The 19,125-nt window shown below is 50.4% G+C and overlaps 1 protein-coding gene across 39 annotated transcripts in view; it reads right to left on the bottom strand.

The window, feature by feature from the left end:
- The window catches only part of madd (MAP-kinase activating death domain), an 84,348-nt gene that overhangs the window by 8,220 nt on the left and 57,003 nt on the right, over positions 1-19,125 (bottom strand). For 12 of the 39 annotated variants that reach the window (XM_069181671.1, XM_069181648.1, XM_069181658.1 and 9 more), the window contains 14 exons: positions 17,829-18,041; positions 15,505-15,594; positions 13,243-13,343; positions 12,472-12,555; positions 11,623-11,781; positions 10,416-10,527; positions 9,434-9,496; positions 7,394-7,514; positions 6,562-6,667; positions 5,353-5,463; positions 4,049-4,156; positions 3,458-3,622; positions 2,786-2,858; positions 1,895-2,001 (listed from right to left, as the gene is read on the bottom strand). In XM_069181671.1, the coding sequence (XP_069037772.1) occupies positions 1,895-2,001; positions 2,786-2,858; positions 3,458-3,622; positions 4,049-4,156; positions 5,353-5,463; positions 6,562-6,667; positions 7,394-7,514; positions 9,434-9,496; positions 10,416-10,527; positions 11,623-11,781; positions 12,472-12,555; positions 13,243-13,343; positions 15,505-15,594; positions 17,829-18,041 (1,613 nt within the window). Of the gene's footprint in view, positions 1-1,894; positions 2,002-2,785; positions 2,859-3,457; positions 3,623-4,048; positions 4,157-5,352; positions 5,464-6,561; positions 6,668-7,393; positions 7,515-9,433; positions 9,497-10,415; positions 10,528-11,622; positions 11,782-12,471; positions 12,556-13,242; positions 13,344-15,504; positions 15,595-15,923; positions 15,978-17,828; positions 18,042-19,125 lie in introns of all 39 variants that reach the window. The other 27 variants (XM_069181654.1, XM_069181660.1, XM_069181664.1 and 24 more) reach the window with 9 other exon arrangements.

Genomic DNA, 19,125 nt, shown 5'->3' with positions numbered 1-19,125 from the left:
TGCGTTTCTTTTCTTATCTTTTCAGCACAAGAATAAATCTTTACTTGTTCCTTATTTATACACTCAAACCGCCTGTGTGACGCTAATATAAGTCAGTGCTGTGTGTGTGTGTACACACACATCACTCATACTTTTGCACAGTACTCTATGGACATTTCCTTCGGTTTGGCCACAGAACTAGAAATGGAGTGTTACCATCTGTGTGCGTCAGCTACGACAGTTACCACTTGCGAAACATTTATCTTTCCGTTACTAACTGGATGGATGTGGCCAGGGGACTTGTATCAACCTGGCTAACCTGGGGGAACTGAGCACTACAGGGCTCCTGTGTAGTCAAACATGTAATCTTCCCTCTTGCCCTGCTCCGAGGTTTCAAGGTACCCTGCACGCTTGAGACATTACTGACTAACTTGTCAAACTGGGGTTCTGTTGAACCGCGGAGACAGAAGGTCTCTCTGCTCAAATAAAGGGAGTTAATTCACAAGACATCTCACGCTTCACAAACTCACTTCTCGATGTGAATGGGTGCTCAGTATACATAGAGAAGAAATCAGTTACAAATGACTATTTGTATAAAATGGATTTATTACATTTGGTCAGTGTATAACACTGAAGTGGGTGCCAATAATTTCTTGCAGTTATATTAATAATCATAAAACATGGATTCATTAAAGGTTTCATTTCCATGTGACTAATGAGCAGAGGACAGGCTGTAAAGAATATGCACTGCAATTCGATAAAGAGTACCTTGTACAGTAGATGCATGTAGAACTACAGTATGCATGGTAGTCGAACCAGTTCAGTTCTAAACGACACGACTGAGTTGGGCCCCGAACATATTTCTCTACGACTTCTGAAAGAAACCTTCGGGACCACAGAGTGGAAAAACACACTGAGCTGAGAATCCACTCACTTGCCTCCAATAGTTCCAAAATAAAACCTTTCTGGACTATTCCATCGTAGCTTTGAAATCAAATGGAAAAAGAGTGTCAAACGCTACACCATCTATGCTGAAAATACGGTTACATTATTTTTCCTTTTTCCAGTGTGTTCCAATAGTCTATGCTGGTAATATCCTAAAAATTAAAGATCAAAACTAAAAGGTAATACATTTAGTTTTTTTCCCCCTTTCACAATTAAAAAAAAATGTTACAAGAAATCAGAATGCTGAGAGGGCAAAACAAAAAGAAAAGGTGATTTGAACAAAAGAGTAAATTAAAAAAAAAAACACACGGAACCAATTATTAATGAAAAGTCTTTGTCTCAATCAGGATCCCTGTCCTGACTTACCTTGCTAAAGTGTCAACTTTCCAACACCCAATCAAATAGCGAGAATAAACCCCCCGCGCACACCCTCGACATGAAATATACGCACACTTACTGTGAAAACAGGGCAGGGCACAACAGCACAGGCTATGGTATACAGGCATTATAGACAGAATATCTCAGATGCGAACATGTCAGAAAACAGGATACTGTGGGTAGAGGTTGCACAGCAAATGAGGAGCAAAGAAAAGAAAGCTAAAACACAAAACGACGGCTTCCTCTGAGGTGGGGTTTCTACTGAGACAGTGCTCACGGCAATCCGTTTTGGCTTGGCAATGCATTCTGGGTAAAGGTCACATTTTCCGCCCGTATTGGAACGGAATGCGAAGTGACCGCCGGGCAAGAGGGTGGCTCACGGCGCGTGGGTGGGGGGGTGGTGGGGGGGTCCGTGTCCTGTGAGCTTGTCGTTACCGGGGATCGGGAGCGTGGGGCGAGCCGCAGCTCAGAGGAAACGGGCCGCACGCTGAGCGGGAGGGAGGGCAGGAGGGAGGGGGAGGGCGTGAGCGAGCGCTTAAGCCGGGGGGTGGGGCGGCGGGCCAGGCGCCACGGTGAGGCCAGGACCCCCTACCTGACTGTGCATGAACTTGAGGTTGATGCCCTCCAGCGTGACCTGCAGAAGACCCCCCTCGCCCGTCTTCATGTCCTGCACCGGGAACTCCCCGCCGAGCTCCGGCCCTGAGGAACGTGGGGAGGAAGCAGACTTCAGACCGGGGGGGCTCAGGCTGCAGGCCTCCGAGCACACAGGGTGTGTGAACTGAGCCGATCCCTTCACCAATCGCAGCTAAACCAGGAGATTTTATTCCGACCACAGACGAGACTGACCCAGGGCTTGTTACCGCAAAATACTGTACACTGAGGTCCAGGAGGGACAAATGTCATATTGTCCACTTAATTTAATAATTTTAGGCAAACCAATTAAGTCAATTAAAAGTTTACTTAACAAGGGCTTGAAGACACAGTTGCCCTGTCACGAATGAGAACAATATTCCCTCTACCTCCTGCCCCAGTGAAAGCACAGAGTGGTTAGTACCCACCCAGTTTTACACATGCGGCACATCACAGGTCGATGGACAAGCTTGTCCAAGAACTTGGGAACTTTGTGAAGGGTTACAAAACGAGAGGAGGCAATACAAATCGTCTAGCCCATGTGGCAGTTAGCAGCGGACTGATCCAGAGATATCACCCAGCCATTTCTCGAAGGAAGTCAGGCCCAAGTCAAGCCATTCGCTCCACATGAAAGTCAGTTTCAACACCAAGGGTGGGCAGCTGGATCCAGACCCCCTCGACACTGCACTGGGAAGACGAGTTCTAGGGCTTTTAAAAGCACTTCCCAGAGAGGACTTCAGGTCTGATGCCAGCTGACCTCTTCCAAGAGAGAGACAGACAAAACCCCCAAGACGGCAGGTTCCTCCCGCACAGGGCACACTCAGGGGACCGACGGCGGGAGAAACCGCCTTACCTGGCTTGATGCTCTGCTGCCGGGCGGCCGCGCGCTCCATGCTGTCTTTCACGCAGTAGTACAGCTCCCGACACTGAAAGGCAACACACATCATCAGCAAGTCAGTAACAGGCAGCTCCCCATGGAAGCACGCCATGATGGGTACAGTGAGCATCCCATCCGCGATGCACACACCATGCTGCACGTAACGTCAGGGCACAATTTCCAGGGCTCATCCTCTACACGTGAGGATGGCAACAGACAGGGTCTTGCCACTGGACAAATGCCAAGGTCAGGATTTCAGCTTCTCCCAAGGTGGACCATGTCCTCAAGCAGTCCAAGAGTGAACACAGCAGATTCTTAGGGCATACCAACCCGCCCCACAGAAGCTCCCCTTGTCGCACGCAACTGGGCTGCTGGAGCCTTGCTGGCTTAGTGGTTAAGAAACAACTAATCACTTCTTTACTTGGAGGTTCTCCATCTGAGCTGCCACTGACCAGCTGGGTGCTGCCCTGAGCCTTGCACTGCACCTGACCTCCACGCAACCCATCCTTTGGATCACACACAGACAGGTCCCCGGGGACTTGACTCTGTAGCAGCCCCTGCTCGCCAGCCCCCAGTCTCCTGAAAGCAGCACTCCGGATACAGGCGTTCCCCTGAGGGACCGATTACCGGACGGCCGGAAGGACTCGCCTTCTTGGTGTAGAACTTGTTCAGCTGAGTCTCCTGCCCGTTGCGCCGCCACAGGCACAGCACTTTGGTCTTGGGGCAGTAGGTCATGTTGATGAGCTTCTCGTACCACCAGCGCTCGTACACCGTGCCGATGTTGCTCCTCAGCACGATGCAGTCGTCGCACACCTGCGCGGGGGGCAGAAGACGAGGGGAGAGGCTGTAGCAAAGCTCTGGAGGGTCAGGAGCAGAGCGAGGGGCGTCTGCTCCTTCCTACTGCGCCATACTTCCACTCCAGCTCCCAAAGAAAGCACAGGGGAGCATTTTGGACTGGAGGTCCCCACTCCGCACGAAGAGTTATGGGTGTCCACTCAGGAACAAGCTATCCAAGCCAAATCCTTGAGACCCTGTTGGACCCTGAGATTTTGCACTGTTTAGCTGCTAGGTAGTGAACGAGCAAGCTGGGCCTCCCCCTCTTGTGATCTTTTGTTTGTTCTGATGTAATCTGTGGGAGAGTGTGGGTGTGCATTTAAACTGGAGAGCTATCAGAACGTCAGGTGTAAGACACTCGAAACGCACACGCAAGTAAAATGCAGGGGAGGAGACGGTTCATACCTCCATGAAGAATATATCCCCTGTGGTATCTGTCCCAGCATGCACCACAAAGGTCTGCTTCTTTATGTGTCTGCTGCCGCTAGGCCTGATGGGTAGCTCCCGCCCCGTCTGCAACACAGGGGTCATCAGCGTTAATCACAGCCTGACTCACTGCGTGGAGTTACAGGCCTACAAATCGCCTGAGGAGCAGCTTTCATGGAACATTTTCAGATGGTAATCACATCCAATGAGCAACCAGTCAGACTGATTTCATGTAAATATACAGTACAGTGTGCTTACAAATCCCCAGCGGACAATAACAGTGCACAACAGGGGGGTGACTTGTATCCAGCAGGAAATGACATCATACACGAGCCATGTCCCATGATCCTCTCTGTCAGTGACCTAAACTTCATTCTGTTGTTTGAGACGGCCAGCTGGCATAAGGGGTACCCTGCACCCCACAGTGTGCTAAGGATACGACGCTACATCGTTCATCTAAAAGGGGCTTCTGGCCTGGTCCTTGTGTTACTTTACAGACTGAATTACTACCCATTTACACAGCCTTCAACTGAGAATCTGCTTAAAGGGGCTGGTAAAGTCATCTGTGGGCCTCAGGATATTCAAACGCCCATCAACACACCTGTTAGATTTCACCTCTAACCCCAAACCTCCCATTTCTTCTGGGAGACAATAAAAAAAGCACCAAGGAGTCAGTGACTCGGGCCAGAGTTTATAATAATAATAATAATAATTGCTTACACTTATATAGCGCTTTTTCTGGACACTCCACTCAAAGCGCTTTACAGGTAATGGGGACTCCCCTCCACCACCACCAATGTGCAGCATCCACCTGGATGATGCGACGGCAGCCATAGTGCGCCAGAACGCTCCCCACACATCAGGGATCAGTGGGGAGGAGAGCAGAGTAATGTAGCCAATTCATAGAAGGGGATTATTAGGAGGCCATGATTAGTAAGGGCCAATGGGAAATTTGGCCAGGACACCAGGGTTACACCCCTACTCTTTTCGAGAAGCGCCCTGGGATTTTTAATGACCACAGAGAGTCAGGACCTCGGTTTTACGTCTCATCCGAAGGACGGCGCCTGTTTACAGTATAGTGTCCCCGTCACTATACTGGGGCATTAGGACCCACATGGACTGCAGGGTGAGCGCCCCCTACTGGCCCCACTAACACCTCTTCCAGCAGCAACCTTAGTTTTTTTAAACCTTTAGTTTGGCAGAGAGGTTACGAGGGGACGAGATCTAGCTCAATTGGGCACCAGGAAGCCGGGCGGTTTCGGGAAGGGCTGGGAAGCTCTCACCAGCTCGGGCAGCCGGTCCAGCACGTCGTTGATCTCCTGGCTGTACACCAGGCCGATGTGAGACTTGCCCATCAGACGGCGAACCTTCTTCCGGATGTCATTCTTATTCATCTGGCGGGGGGGGAGACGAGCCCAGCGTCACAACGCACAGTGCCCCAGGACCACAAAATACCCCCCCCACAGAGCTCCTCTCCTGCGCAGTCTGTGACTACGAGCTCACTGGCATCCCATAACACTGCTTCAATTACCGTACTTTATTATTCTCTACTTGAAACTTCCTTTTCTCTCGTCGCACAAGCGTTCTGCACCTTGGGCACAACCTTGGGGTTTTTACGACGTCTAGACGCAAAGCGGCAACATGCAGTGCAGACAGGCAAAGTGGACACTGCCAACCTTGCGAAAAATGGAGCAAAAATGACATTATTGCATTAGGTACTGTGGGAATGTGGATTAACCTTTGTTGTCACAATGCATTCGGCACAGTGTAAATGGACTTGGGTAATAATGCAAAATTCAGTCACATACCCCCGTGTGTGATGGAAAGACAAGAGGTGGCCATGCGCTGTGTCGCTCTGTACCACTGAACTTGAGACTACTCAGTCTACAGACGTGTTGCAAGACAGCAGTCTGAGTTTAGGGTGAGCAAACAGCACCCAGGGCACTCCTGCCCTCACAGGGTCCCCTGGATTCACTCATTCCAGAGCACAGATTATATTACCAGATGTGTGGCGGCAAGCAGTGTGGGGAAAAACTGACAGACAGGCACTGACCTTCTACCTTCCTTCCCTGAGCTCTTTACCCGACCACAGTTCACAAGCTCAACCCCCAGCCGAAGTGAAAATGGGTAACGGATAACTCTTCAAAACTGGATTCTCAAGTGCAGCCGTAGGTGACATTGATGGCATTTAAGTGCCAGCATGTATCTGCACTTTAATTATCGTTGCTGGTGAGCAAATGAATGAAGGACAATAACATACTGACTGCAGATTTAGGTCTTTAAAAAATACTTGAATTTGAATTAAATTAGTGCGTTTGTTTTAGAGGACATTGTTTTCTGGACAATAATAACCATCAATTTGGCAGTGAAATCAGAGGATAATAAAGTGTAATAACCTCGGGGTTATCTGCCTCAACTGCAGTCTTGCACCCACTGGCCTCACTGCCCTGCTACTCCTACAGAAAAAGTAAGAAAAAAAGAACTTGACCAACCTTCACCATGAGCATGTAGGCGATCATGTTGTGCAACAGAGTGGCCAACAGTCTGTCTTCGTCATCTTCCAAGCGTTTCCGATCATGTCCCCCCAATGACAGATACCTGCAGAGGAGGCAGAGGGTCAGCAAAGAAAACCTGCCAGTTCTGCCCCTTTGAGCACAGCATGAGAAGTATATCTATACATACTTCTATACCTCCAGAACTAAACAGGGAGGAAGTCCAAAGACAGCAGTATTTGAGGTCTGCCTTACAGCGAGAAGGCTGGTATCAAACTACTGTCTCTCACAATGACTGGAGAGAGACATGAAGAAAACTGTGTGCTCACACCCCTCCCACATCTGTATAGCAGTGAGTAGGGCTCTGCACTCTCAATCGGAAGGTTGTGGGGGCAAAGCACAGGGGAGACACTGCCGTTGTACTCTTGGAAGCAATAGTACTTCAACCGGATTGTAAGTTTAATGTCAAGCTGTATATACAGTGGTATGTCGCAAATCCCTTCGGATAAAAACATCAGCCAAATACAACAGCATTTAACCACGTGCACTGTCCCAGATAATTTACATTCAGAATGTTGCAAACAACTGGTTAATCCATGCTTGCTAAATTCAAGGCCAAGGCAAGGTATCTAAACACCCATGAGTCACAACAAAGTATCTGTTTTTATCTGAAAAAAGATGGACACATACAGGCACGTGTTTTAACCCAGTTCAATTAGCCTTTTGGAATGCACCACAAAAATCAGTAACTATCCGTAACAAGGGACAAAGTCCTTGAGTCACACAGGCTCTGTGTGGTGGGGATCTGGGGGTTCAGGGGTTGCTCATTTACCTGTCAATCATCTCCTGGGGACCCTGGTCCATGCCCATGCCCTCTCTCTCCAGCATCACGGCGTCCAGGTAGGCATCCTCCCAAAACTGCACCTGGTCCCACAGTGTGGAGCGTTCCTTACCTGTCCCCACACACAGCACAGTGCACACTCAGCACAGCTCCTCTGCTTCTGACAGGGCTTCTGCCCACACAAGAGGCTCGCTTTGTTTATCTTAAGAATCCATCGTGGTCAATATCCAAATCTTCCTCAAGGCAAACTGACTGGGGCAGCTACAGAGGAGGACGCCACTGTCAGGTTGTTTAACCACATGGTTTCCTCTGATGCTTGAGAAGACCCTCTTGTTGACCGATTGACCCCCAATTTATCCCAATCAAAGCTACCAAACCCCAGAAAAAAAACCCTGAGGTTTATAAATGGCAATGTTGACTGGATTCCAAATGATGCCAAAAATCAACATATCAAAACATGAGAAAAACGAGCCTCTTGCATCAGAAAACAGGGAGTATAGAAAAACATCAATCCATTTAATATCAGAACAACAATTGAGACCTTATGCATGTAATGTATCGAGCCATTGACAAGGCTGAAAATTCATGCAGCATGCAAAAACACAATATAACGTGTTTAATTAAAATGAGAGGACTGTTAATGGTCATTTCCTTTCAAAGCCCTTTCTTTCTCAGAAAAATATGTATATTTACAGTGCTAAAACTACTGATTTCTTTAGTGCCATCTACAGGACTAACGTCTTACTATGCTACACTGTTACAAAGGCCTGAAAAAAGGTATCCATTTCTTTATTCTAAATAATAGAACAGTAAATAAGGCTACATAGAATGTGCATTCAACATGCAAAGCAGAGACTGGCTAAAATACGTTGCTCTTTAAAGATGCCTTTGTAATGTTAATTACAGGTATGCTAAAACAACCAACGTTGTTATAGTGACAGTGATCATATCTTCAAAGAAGCTGTAAAAGGTCAGCTTCATTGTTGTCAAAGTTTGCCCACCAGTGTACAATCAAAGCTGCCAGAGAAACTGTCATTTACCGTTCAGCTTTTTCATGGCAGAAAAACAGCAGAAAAAAGTTAATTAAACATTAGATTTAAAGGTCAGATCAGTAAGTGCCAGAACTGCACTTCAGTATTTTAAATTTCACACATGTAGGTGTCCAGAGAGATGACACACTGCGAACACAAAAAAATACTGTGAGCTTCCATTTCTCAAATCCTCATTAAAAACACTCAGTTCCTGGGTGGCCTGGAGTCATCAGGATTTCATCAGCGGACGAATTATCTTGATAACTGATATTTTCAACAAGGCTCCGATGCATTTTATACATAACCATATCTCCAAAAAATCAAACACTTTGGAGACCTGTAACTGCAAAAAGGCTTTAAGAAACATCTCCTAAATAACAAACTACGTAAATAACTAGGTTTGAGGCTTCAGCACTAAAACAAAACATTGCAATAAAAACGAAGACATGGGTTTTAGATTTTACGACAGGCCGCTCCTATATCACTGCATGGGGAGGGATGACTTTGGTGGAAAAAAAAATAAACAGCCTTCTGAGGAGGTGAATGACAGATGGGTAAGAAAAATGACACTTTGCAACGCCTTACAATGAAATGCTATAGTGGCAATCAGGCCGATTCTGAACAGTACAGGTTTATGAACTGCATGGAGCAGTTGGGACTGTATTAAGAGGTGAGGAAGGTTGAAAGACAAGGCCAATGGAAAGAAACTGAAGTGGGGCTGTCCAGTCCTGGAGGGCCTGTGTGTCTGCAGGGCTTCATTCCAGATCGTTATTTCAATCAGCTCGTTATGGACTCGGAGGCACCAGTTCTCCAGGACCTGGGTCGCCACCCCACCCACAACCCAATCAGAAAACTTCCCAAAGAAAAATAAACTTTCTGGGAGACAGAAGAGCAGGAGGGGCTGCATGCGATGACAAAACACTCGGCCAGCAAGCAGCGAGAATTTTTTTTTTCCCCCCCGGAGACACAAAGCAGGGGAGGGTGAAAAGGCCATCATTACTCAGAGAGAACGTTTCCATAGCAGCGTCCTCCAGCTGGTCCCACATGGAGCTCTTGTCCCTCCCTGGCAGGCGTCCAGGCCAAGCAGAGAGGAAGGAGACAAGCAGGAAGAAGTGGAGTTAAGCCGGAAGGTGGAGGTGCAACATTCCTTGTGTTAATAGCGGACAAGAGGAAGCGAAACCAACAGCAGACGGACAAATACCACCCGAACAGCGTGGAGCCCTGGATCAGAATCAAATATCAAGCCCGGGCACAGGAATTTTAAAGAGGTGAGGATGATAATCTTCAAGAGAATCTGCTTTCAGTTTTGGTTAAGAAAGAAAACCCCAGGGTAGGAACACAAATGCAAGCACAGGTGATTTGTGTCATGACAACTGTTAATTTCAGTGTGGCAACAATACAGGCCCGGACTGCAAAAAAAAAGTGCTAGTTTCCCTAGAATCCACAGCCCCTACATTCAGCATCACTGCGTTTTTATTAGTCATGTACGCAATGGTAAGCTCATCCTCAGAGACATCACACTGAAATCAATGATCAGCGCTCCATTGCTTTATTCTAAATAGTGCTCCAGTAAAACAAGGCTGCATACTCTACTGGGCAGCAAGAAAAGGGGTCAGGACAGCCTGGCTATCCTGGGATCAGATTCCCGGCACGCGAGCAGTGGACATGCCGAAGGAGCCGGGTACTTCCATTCCAAACGCCGCTGAAACGTTCCTCCCTGCAGCACGTCCGACGAAAGGATGAGAAGCTGAACTATCGTGCAGAGAAAGTAACCGTGTCCGCACCCTTTCACATACAAAACGGCCGCTGAAGCCTTTCCTACTGGAGGAGAGCGCTGCTCTTGTCCGCCGCAGGTAAGGCTCAACAGGGTAGGGCGCGGCTCTATTACCGAAAACGCCCAGTTCTAAGAACCCTAGCTGCCGACGCATCCAGAACACCGCGACGCCTGTGTTGCCAACCGGACGGCGGGGGGGGGGTCTTACCCAGCAAGCCCTCGCAGAGGTAGACTCTCATGCTGACGTCCTCCAGGGCCACAGGGGGCGCCATCCTTCCGGGCAGGCTGCCCCGGCCCGGCTTCAGCATGTGGGTCTTACCCTGGGAGATCAAAGAACCGGCACCGGCGGGTGAAACCCGGGACAGTATCGACGGGCCTTAAGTTTACAACTAAAGAAGAAGGCTGCGGAGATAGCGCTCTTAATAAAACAAACTTATTTAGGAGAACCTCGAAGAGCAGAGCCTGTGGCGTTCACCGCTTCCTCAGCTCGGGACGACATGCTGTCCTGCAGCAGACTAAAGGACTTTGTCTGCGAGAATTGTCAGCTGTGCTACTACTGTAGGCCATCAGGGCTCAATCAGTCATCACATCCCAACAGTACTCTCAAGTTCCTGTCAAATACTGGCAACAATGAGTTTACCAGATGCTCCAAGGACCTCAAAGAAAGTTCAGTGTCAAAATCTGACCATGGGACCCCGTATCTGGTCTTCCATCTATCTTGACCCTGTATCCCGCGGCCGGCAGAGGAACCCTACTCCGTTGGGCCCCTGAGCAAGGCCCTTAACCCCAACTGTTCCAGTGGCACCGTATAAATGGCCGACCCTCCAGTCTGACCCCCAGCTTCATGGAGAGCAAGCTGGGGTATGCGAAAAGACAAATTCCTAAGACAAGAAATTGTATACGGCCAATAAAGTGATCTTTTCTTATCTTCTCTCCAGCACTAAAACACTGGTCTTCATCTCAGGGCTGCGCCAAACTACACACAGATCTTTTAAAATGTAAGAAAGTGGGCGCCCCAACACGGAACAGCAGTCGGGGTTCTGGAGGACTGTGGGTTTGAATCTCAGGAAGGAGGGTGTTGTTGCACCCAGACGCAAGCTACTTTCTTCAGCTGGCTACAGAGCTGCACTGCAGTGTAAATGGGCACTAGAAATGAGTCTTTGTTCTCAACTGACTGATCTGGTTAAATGAAGGACCAGACAGATCAATCATGAAGAAGGCAATCAATTTTAAAGGTGGAATACTGTAATAAAGACATATCCCATGGCACATATTTTGTTCTCACTGATACAGTATGTCATTATGTAAGTGACTTTCTGGTGCTCTGACAGTTAATTCATTAAGCAAGCCGGAGGGCAGGCAAAGGAACAGAACACTGGAGACGGCGGAGATGTCTCCAGCTGGGGAAGACTCACAAAGACGGAGCTGGTGGCGGGGTTGGTCTCGATCTCGCTGTCGGACAGAGTCCCCCTGGATGTGGCGAGGTGGGCAGCCAGCTTCCCCGCCGGCCCGTCTCCCGCGCTGCTGCTCAGGTCACTGTCGGCTCCCAGCGTCTCCCCCGAGCTGTTGCTCACCTGCCGCGGAGACCGGCGGACGTCAAAACCCAGGTGGGCGCAGCGGGCGGGGCAGGACGCCCCCACCTGCCACTTCCCGCTCCAGAAAAGACTAGGCTACCAGGCCGGTTTGTTTGTGGAAAAAACGGCTGGATGAGATCCAGGGGGTCAATTGGCGACAAACTACTAAAGAGGGCCAGATTTGGCCTCCTCTCATTTGTAACCCTCCTTATCCATCCTTCTTCCAATTCCAGGCCGTGGGGGAGCCAGAGCCGGAGCCTATCCCGGCAGGGTACACCCTGGATGGGACACCACGGGGCAGACACACGGACACGCACACACTCGCGCCAGGGCCAATTTTCCCAGAAGCCAACGGACCTACTGCCATGCCCTTGGACTGTGGGAGGAAACCAGAGCACCTGCAAGAGACCCACGCCAACACCCAACTCCACACAGACAGCACCCCGGGTCCAGAACCCACCCACCACTGCGCGACTGTGCCGCCCTGAACCCTTTCAAGGTTAAGGACAGGCGGCTCTGCAGGATTGGGCGATATCACCGTAACGACGCATTAAAATGAAAGCTCTCCGCCAGCCCTCGGGTCAGGCCAGTCAGGGTGGGATCGCATCCCAGCTCGCACTGCCTCCGAGTCGGGATAGTCGGAACGGCGCGGGGAACGGGGGGGGGCGATCCGTCTTGGCAGTGCCCTACCACTGTGCTGGCCTCCGACTCCTGGCTGGTGCTCCGGGTCAGGCCGGACGGCTCCGAGCTGGCGATGGACTCGGTGTCGCTCTTCTGCGCCAGGAGGGAGGGGAGAGAGAGAGAACCAAGCAGTGAGAGGTGAGAGGTGAGAGGCTTGCTCGTGTCGAACACGGCCGCTTTCGTTCCTGGCTTCCAGCTCGGTGGGCTCCAGTCCTCGCTCGACCACGAACCTCCGAGGACCACTGCACTCATAAACTGCTCATACTGAGCTGATAAACTGCTTAATTAGGTGTTAAGGGGTCCGAGCAGAATGAAATCCTGAAGAAAGGGCAGCTATCAAGGAGTGGAGCTGGGAATTAGCATTAAAATGGACTTAATCATCTTGGAATTATCCAGCTGTAAGATACTGTTTACAGACGTTCACCATGATCTTTTAATTCCGTCTGTGGTCTGGATGGTGCTTGTCTTCAATTACACATGAGCTGTTTTAGTGAACTCTGGGCCTGACCATCGCACTGCTAAAGCCCGTGCTCAGACCCTTTGGGGGCGGAGTGGTGGCTCTGTGGCTCAGGATCTGCGCCTGTGACCGGAAGGTTGCCGGTTTGTATCCCGCGGCCGGCAGAGGAATCCTACTCCGTTGGGCCCCTGAGCAAGGCCCTTCACCCCAGCTGCTCCAGGGGCGCCGTATAAATGGCTGACCCTGCGCTCTGACCCCCAGGACAATCTCGTTTGGCGTCAGTGGACGATCCGGCAGAAATGCCCAGCGGCTCGGCCACGCACCTGCGACCCCGAGGTGACGCTGAGCCCGCTGTCGGCGCTGATCTGGGACTTCTTCTCCTCCCTGTCGCCGACGTCGGAGAACTGCTTCACCCCCTCGGCCCCTGGAAGAGGAGAGAGACGGTCACCGAGGCAACCAGCCCGGCCAGCTCGCTCGGCCGCCCTGGAACAGGTCAGGCGACCAGCGGAAGCAGAGGAGGCCGACGCTGCCGAACAGCGGCGGGCAAGGCGGAGCTTGTGATGGCTGCACGGTGTTTTCTCGGTGACCTGGACGCTCGTTTGGCGCTCTGTCTGATTCGATTCTGCGATTCCGTCGGACCTGCCGGGGAATGTACCTCCGGGGTGGCCGCCTAAAACTGCTCAGTTGCAGCCTCCACGAGGAACCCCTTGCTCGCGAGAAAACCCGAGCGCTCACTCAAAGCAGGGTTTCGTTCCGGGATCAGGCCGACATCCTCTTGCGTCGTGAAAAATCTCACTCCCTCTCTTTAAAGGATTTCTCTGACAATTTAATTTTGCCCACAACCCAGGCCGCAAAACTCGCCAACTCTTCTACTTGTACCTTGTGTCCATCTGATTAAAAAAACAAAATCAGATGGACCAGTACTGTGGAACAAAATTGGTGTGAAACTCTGACTGACATAATTGGTCACGTGCCTTTGCTTCAGAGAAAGTTGCGAGAGTCCAGCGTCGGACACTAGACACTAGAGAGTGTGGCCCTGTGGCTCTTGGCGGCCTTTAGGAGTGAGCGCTACTCTAGATTTGGGTGGACCACCGTGCACACGTCGCTGGGCGATCCGCGGGCCAGTCCGAATCACCCGACAGTCATCCACAACCTCCCCTCAAGCTCCTGACGTTTGAGCACAGCGCCTGCATCCCAGCAACAGGGGGCGCTGTGCTCAAAGGCTGGACTCCGTGCAGGACGCTGCGCAGGGGCTGCATTCACAAAGCAATCGCTCTCTGGGGCTCGTTTCTCACCAGGCTGGGCTTCTGGAGGTTCCCCCCCACCCTTCGGTGTTTCAGATGAATGCAACACGTCTATTCAACTGGGGAAAAAAACGCCCAACCAGCTACTTAAGTTTTTTCAACTCAACGGAAATTGTGGTAACTACTACCCACCTGCGTTTTAAAAATGCGGCACAGCCCACTGGATTAATTCACTTGCAGCCACCAGTGGAATCGAATTTTAGTTTTTAAAGCTCACCGCACATTCTGTGAGAATTAAAACCGTTGTCCAGTATAAAGAGCAATTTCCTTCGTGATGATACGTGCTGCTTCCACACCCGTTCTTTTATACATACCAAGTCCGGGACGGGAACCGACTCGCTGTTAGCCCCTTCAGAGCGAACCTCCTCAGAATTCAGCCCCTGCACTGTCATCCCTCCCCCTGTAGGGGATGCTGTGCCAGCAACCGAGCAAGCAACACAGACCGCATGAAAGCAGGAGGACAGAGAGAGAGAGAAGGGGGGAGAGACGGGAGGCACAGGCCGCAGCGGGCCGGGCGTGCCTGAGAGGGGACTGGTAAAGACTGAGAGGCCGAGCCACAGATCTGAGGAAGAGCAAGGTCCTGCGAGCACAGACAGAACAGACACTTCTAACGCAGCTACCTGGGGAGGCAGGAACAGATCTAGCTGGGTTCACTGATTCCATAGCTGCCAAACCCACACACACACACACACACACAGCAGGGGCAGAACGAGAGGGCTGGGGAGGGGATCGGGAGGTGGGAGGGAAAGAGGGAATCCGGAGGTCTGTAGGACGAGGACGTGACCGAGAGCTTCGGCGAGGCTCGAACAAAACGAACGAAAGAACGCACAAAGAAAACGACAAGGTGAGCAGAGTGGAGCGCTGAATCCAGACACAAATCAAGGGACGATCGAGACATCCATGTAGGTTGACTGGGGGGGGGTGGGGGTGGGGGGGGAGGGCTTGTGCCCAGGTCTCCGTTCCGCTGCAGCTATGTCGGCAGAGATGAAATCTCCCAGGTGAGGCGCAGGCTTGAGTAGTTATGGAGCAGAGAAAGCTCAACCGCTGCGTTGAGATCCCCCCGCCCCGATGACAACCAAATGTCCGACAGCTCTCATCTGGGCGCCAGCGGCCCTCACGCGAGCAGAGACACAGAAGCGCACAAGAGCACAGAGACGCCGCGGGCTTCCTGCGCGCGCGGAAAGCGGCCAGGCCGCGCGTCGCCGCGGCTCCGCCTCCTCCGAGGCCGAGGCGACGGGCGAAGGAGACAGCGAGGCGACGGCCTACGGACAACTAGAGAACCTGCAGGAGTGCGGAGCCCTGGGGCTGGACTCGACCACCACTGACTCAGGGCCAAATAAAACCACTCCCTGCTGGTCTTCAGATCCGACACTGATGGGGAGAAATGAAATAAAAAATGAGCTGAACGCGCCCGCCTTTCGTGCTCTGCTAGCGAAACATGTTCAGCGCGTCTCTCGCTTGGGGGGGAAAAAAAAGTCATTTCATGTGGGCAGAGCTAAGCTTGGCACAATTTTCTCTATGGCAGTATTATTTCCCTAAATGCCTGCTGCTGCTGTTGTATTGCTTTCCTGTCACAGAGGCCGAAGGGGAGGGAGAGGGAGGAGGAGGAGGAGGAGGAAGAGGAGGGCAGGCTGCTGGAGGGAGGCACAGAGTTGGCAGTTATGGGAGGCCTTGATCTCTTTTCGTGTGAAATGTCTTACTCAGTTTTTCCATAGCTTTCTGCTTTCTGTTATCCTGGTACTTGCTCCACAATTCTACCCAAGATGCATTGCAAGCGAGGAGAGAAAGACAGAGAGAGTCAGAGAGCCGCTTGGACAGGCAGGAATGGGTGGGGGGTGATGGGATTTCTGGTTAAAAAAGGCACACACCATCAAACAAGGCTGCAGTTCATGTTGTAAAAACATTCATGAAAATGGCAGTACTTTGCAATGGCACTCAAAGCTTTTTTTAACAAATAACATAACAGGTTCACCAGCAGTAAGATTGCTTAGGAGCAAGCATTTCTAATTAACCATGTATTTTTTCTTTTCATTATACAGCCATTGAGGCACAGTATTCTTTGTTGCCACTGGTCCTGAAATGGTTAATGACGGGGCACTTTGCTTCATGAAGTCTTTTAGTAAGTGGCTGTCAAGTTTTGCTAAAAAAAGCCTCATTACAAAGTACTTCTGGAGGGTAAAAAAAAAAATGAAACTAGTGAAGATGGAAGAATCAGCTGAACAGCCTGTCAGCCATCAGAATGAGGCTCAGCAGAAGCCATGGAACACTGGTCATGAACGTTCAGTAGAATTGAAGTTCTATTGGGGAAAAAAAAGGGTCAGAAGTCAACCTCAGCCCAGTGTACACAGACCTAGACGTGGGTTACACTGGTGCCCAGCCAGTGGGTGTGGCATGACTCTGCCACTGTCATATTCCACAAGCCAAAACCTGGTCAAGGACATCGTGGGCTTCACAGAAGCCTAGTTTAACAGTCAACAGCAGTGTCTCCATCCATAGAAAAACGAGGGGAAATTACAGCCAATTAATTTACAGACACATCAAAGGGCAAGGAAATGATTTCTTTTTAAACGGAAGTACTAATTAGAAATACACTGCTTATGCAATGAATAGACAGTTGACGAGGGATTTCTCTAAATCGGTGTACAGGGGACCACGGGACCAGGACCATCTTGAAAGAGAGGTGCCTAACATTCTACGACAACCTCCAGGAAAACTGCAGTAGCTCCAGAACAACCCCTCTAAAAATGCAATCGGATATTTTTAACCGATCGGTTGCTTGTTTTTCCCTGCATTGGATTCTGCAACAGGGGCTTTTTAAAAAAAGGTCCCGACGCACTGCTCAGATACTGCAGATTTCTCTCGCAAAACAAGCCAGCAGAGAGGAGGGGGGAAAACAAAAGAGACATGCACCAGTCCTTTCGTCTAAAGAGAACCCGGACATGCTGAGATACTGCCAGCACGCCGCAAGAGCAATCTTCTCTTTAAAGAAAGGGATGTGAGAGAGATAAGACAAAGAAGGCTGCTGGTTAAAATGCCGTTGTGCAAAAGAAGCTCACATGGTCTATAACAAGACAGTTACATCGTGTTGCCTTTCTCACTAAGGGGCTGCTTACTGCGGCTGATCAATAGGCAAATCCCCCTCAGCAGCTACATGGCTTGAGACAGTTTTTCTGTCTAAGCACAACTTTTGATTTTGCACCTGTGTCTCGCCCTACCTCCTACCTCTGCGATCTGAGCTACTAAGGACTTTGGAGATGCAAGCAGCCTACTTTATCTCAAAAAATCCACAGGGGCTTTGGAAAACAAAACAAAAAAGATGATAAATATACTTTACCCACAGGAATATATTTATATATATATGCGCTCTTACTGGGAAATAATTGCTGTGTTAGCGACAGACTAATCCCTCTAGGAAATGTGCAGCATATAGATGTATATGTCTACAAATACATCCATATGGTTCTTCCTTTCACTTTGCAAGTGACCCCTCGAAAAGAAACGAGACAGCGCCACACGGGGGCACTGGAGGGTGCCCAGGGAGAGCTCCCTCTAGTGGCGCAGAGGAGGAGCTACGCCCTCGGCCGGGCATGCAGGCTGGTACACACCAATGGAGGCTATAAAGTTCTCTTCGTTGAGGCTCCGCGTGTCAAACTGACGGGGCCCCTTCCCCGCGGAGGGGGCGGCGCCCGGCGGGAGCTGGATCTTGGGGACCAGCAGGGGCCCCGCGGGCCTGGCGCTCTCCCCTCGGGGCGTTAAGCTCTCCTTACTGCCCGGGCTGCTGCCGCCTTCCGTAGGGCTCCGCTTGCGCTTTTCGGGGTCTTTGGAGAAGAGCAGGAGAGGAGGAGGGAGCAGGGAAAGTGGGGAAAAAACAGAGGAAAGAGATAAACCAGTGAGGGAGGAGTTTGGGGGGGGGGGGGGTACTTGTGAATTAAACCAAACAGTTTGCATCAAAACCCAGGAAGGCAGGACAAGAGGAACCACAGAAACAGAAGAGCACCCAGGGAAAAAGAAGGGACACCGTGCAAGACCAGGGGGTACACTGGAGACTGAGAGCTCGGAAAACCCCCAAGCTGGAGCCTCTAACCTGGGGAACCGCCCGTGAGAACGACCCCCGGCTGCATCACTACTGTTACAGCGTACTCACTAGGGTACTGAGCGTGGCGCGCTGGGTGCGCTGATCATTGTGACGCGCGATGGAACGTTTCCTACAGCTATGATTTCCTGCAGTAATCATCTTTTCTATCTTCCACAAACTATACTAAAGGCTGATGTTGTGGTTTTACTGCATTTAAAAGGGCCGAGGGTAAAAATACAGTAACAAACATCAGGCCCTTTTAAGCCTGTGTTTCTGGGTGCGTAGGCTGTTCTTACACACGTTTTGTTTTTTAATGGCAATGCTTTTGAAAAGCTCATTACTTGAGCTCTGCTAGAATGCCAGAAGTCCTCATGTCAGTCCTTCAGCTTGGAGATCCGCTGCAAAAAGCACACTCAAAAATGTCCGCTCCTTTGATTTCCAATTAGCGCTAATGTATTCCAGACCCTACATTGTCACCCTGCTCACAAGTACGAATTCTCTTTGGTTTTTACAAGGAAACTTCCCTGCGGTCACAGAAACCCGAAACAGCGGCATCTGCTCTGCAACATCTGCCGAGCAAAAAACAAGGCTGCTTTCCCCTCTCCTGGTGATCTTCATGTCCACTGAGCACATTGGAGATACCACAGCCAGTTTGGGAACAGCTCCTTATAAACCTCCAGTCCAGAAAACAAAACGGCAAATGCTTACAGAAGCAGAGCTCATTTCTGGTGTGACAAATACACGCCATTTATGGGCTCATAGCCTTTTACTCTACAAACGTCCTTGGATTCTTTTGCTTCTCGAAAAATAAAAAACCCAGCAGTCAA

The sequence above is a fragment of the Lepisosteus oculatus genome, chromosome 21, assembly GCF_040954835.1.
Source record: "Lepisosteus oculatus isolate fLepOcu1 chromosome 21, fLepOcu1.hap2, whole genome shotgun sequence".
Classification (NCBI taxonomy): domain Eukaryota; kingdom Metazoa; phylum Chordata; class Actinopteri; order Semionotiformes; family Lepisosteidae; genus Lepisosteus; species Lepisosteus oculatus.
This window is presented reverse-complemented; position numbering and strand designations above follow the sequence as displayed.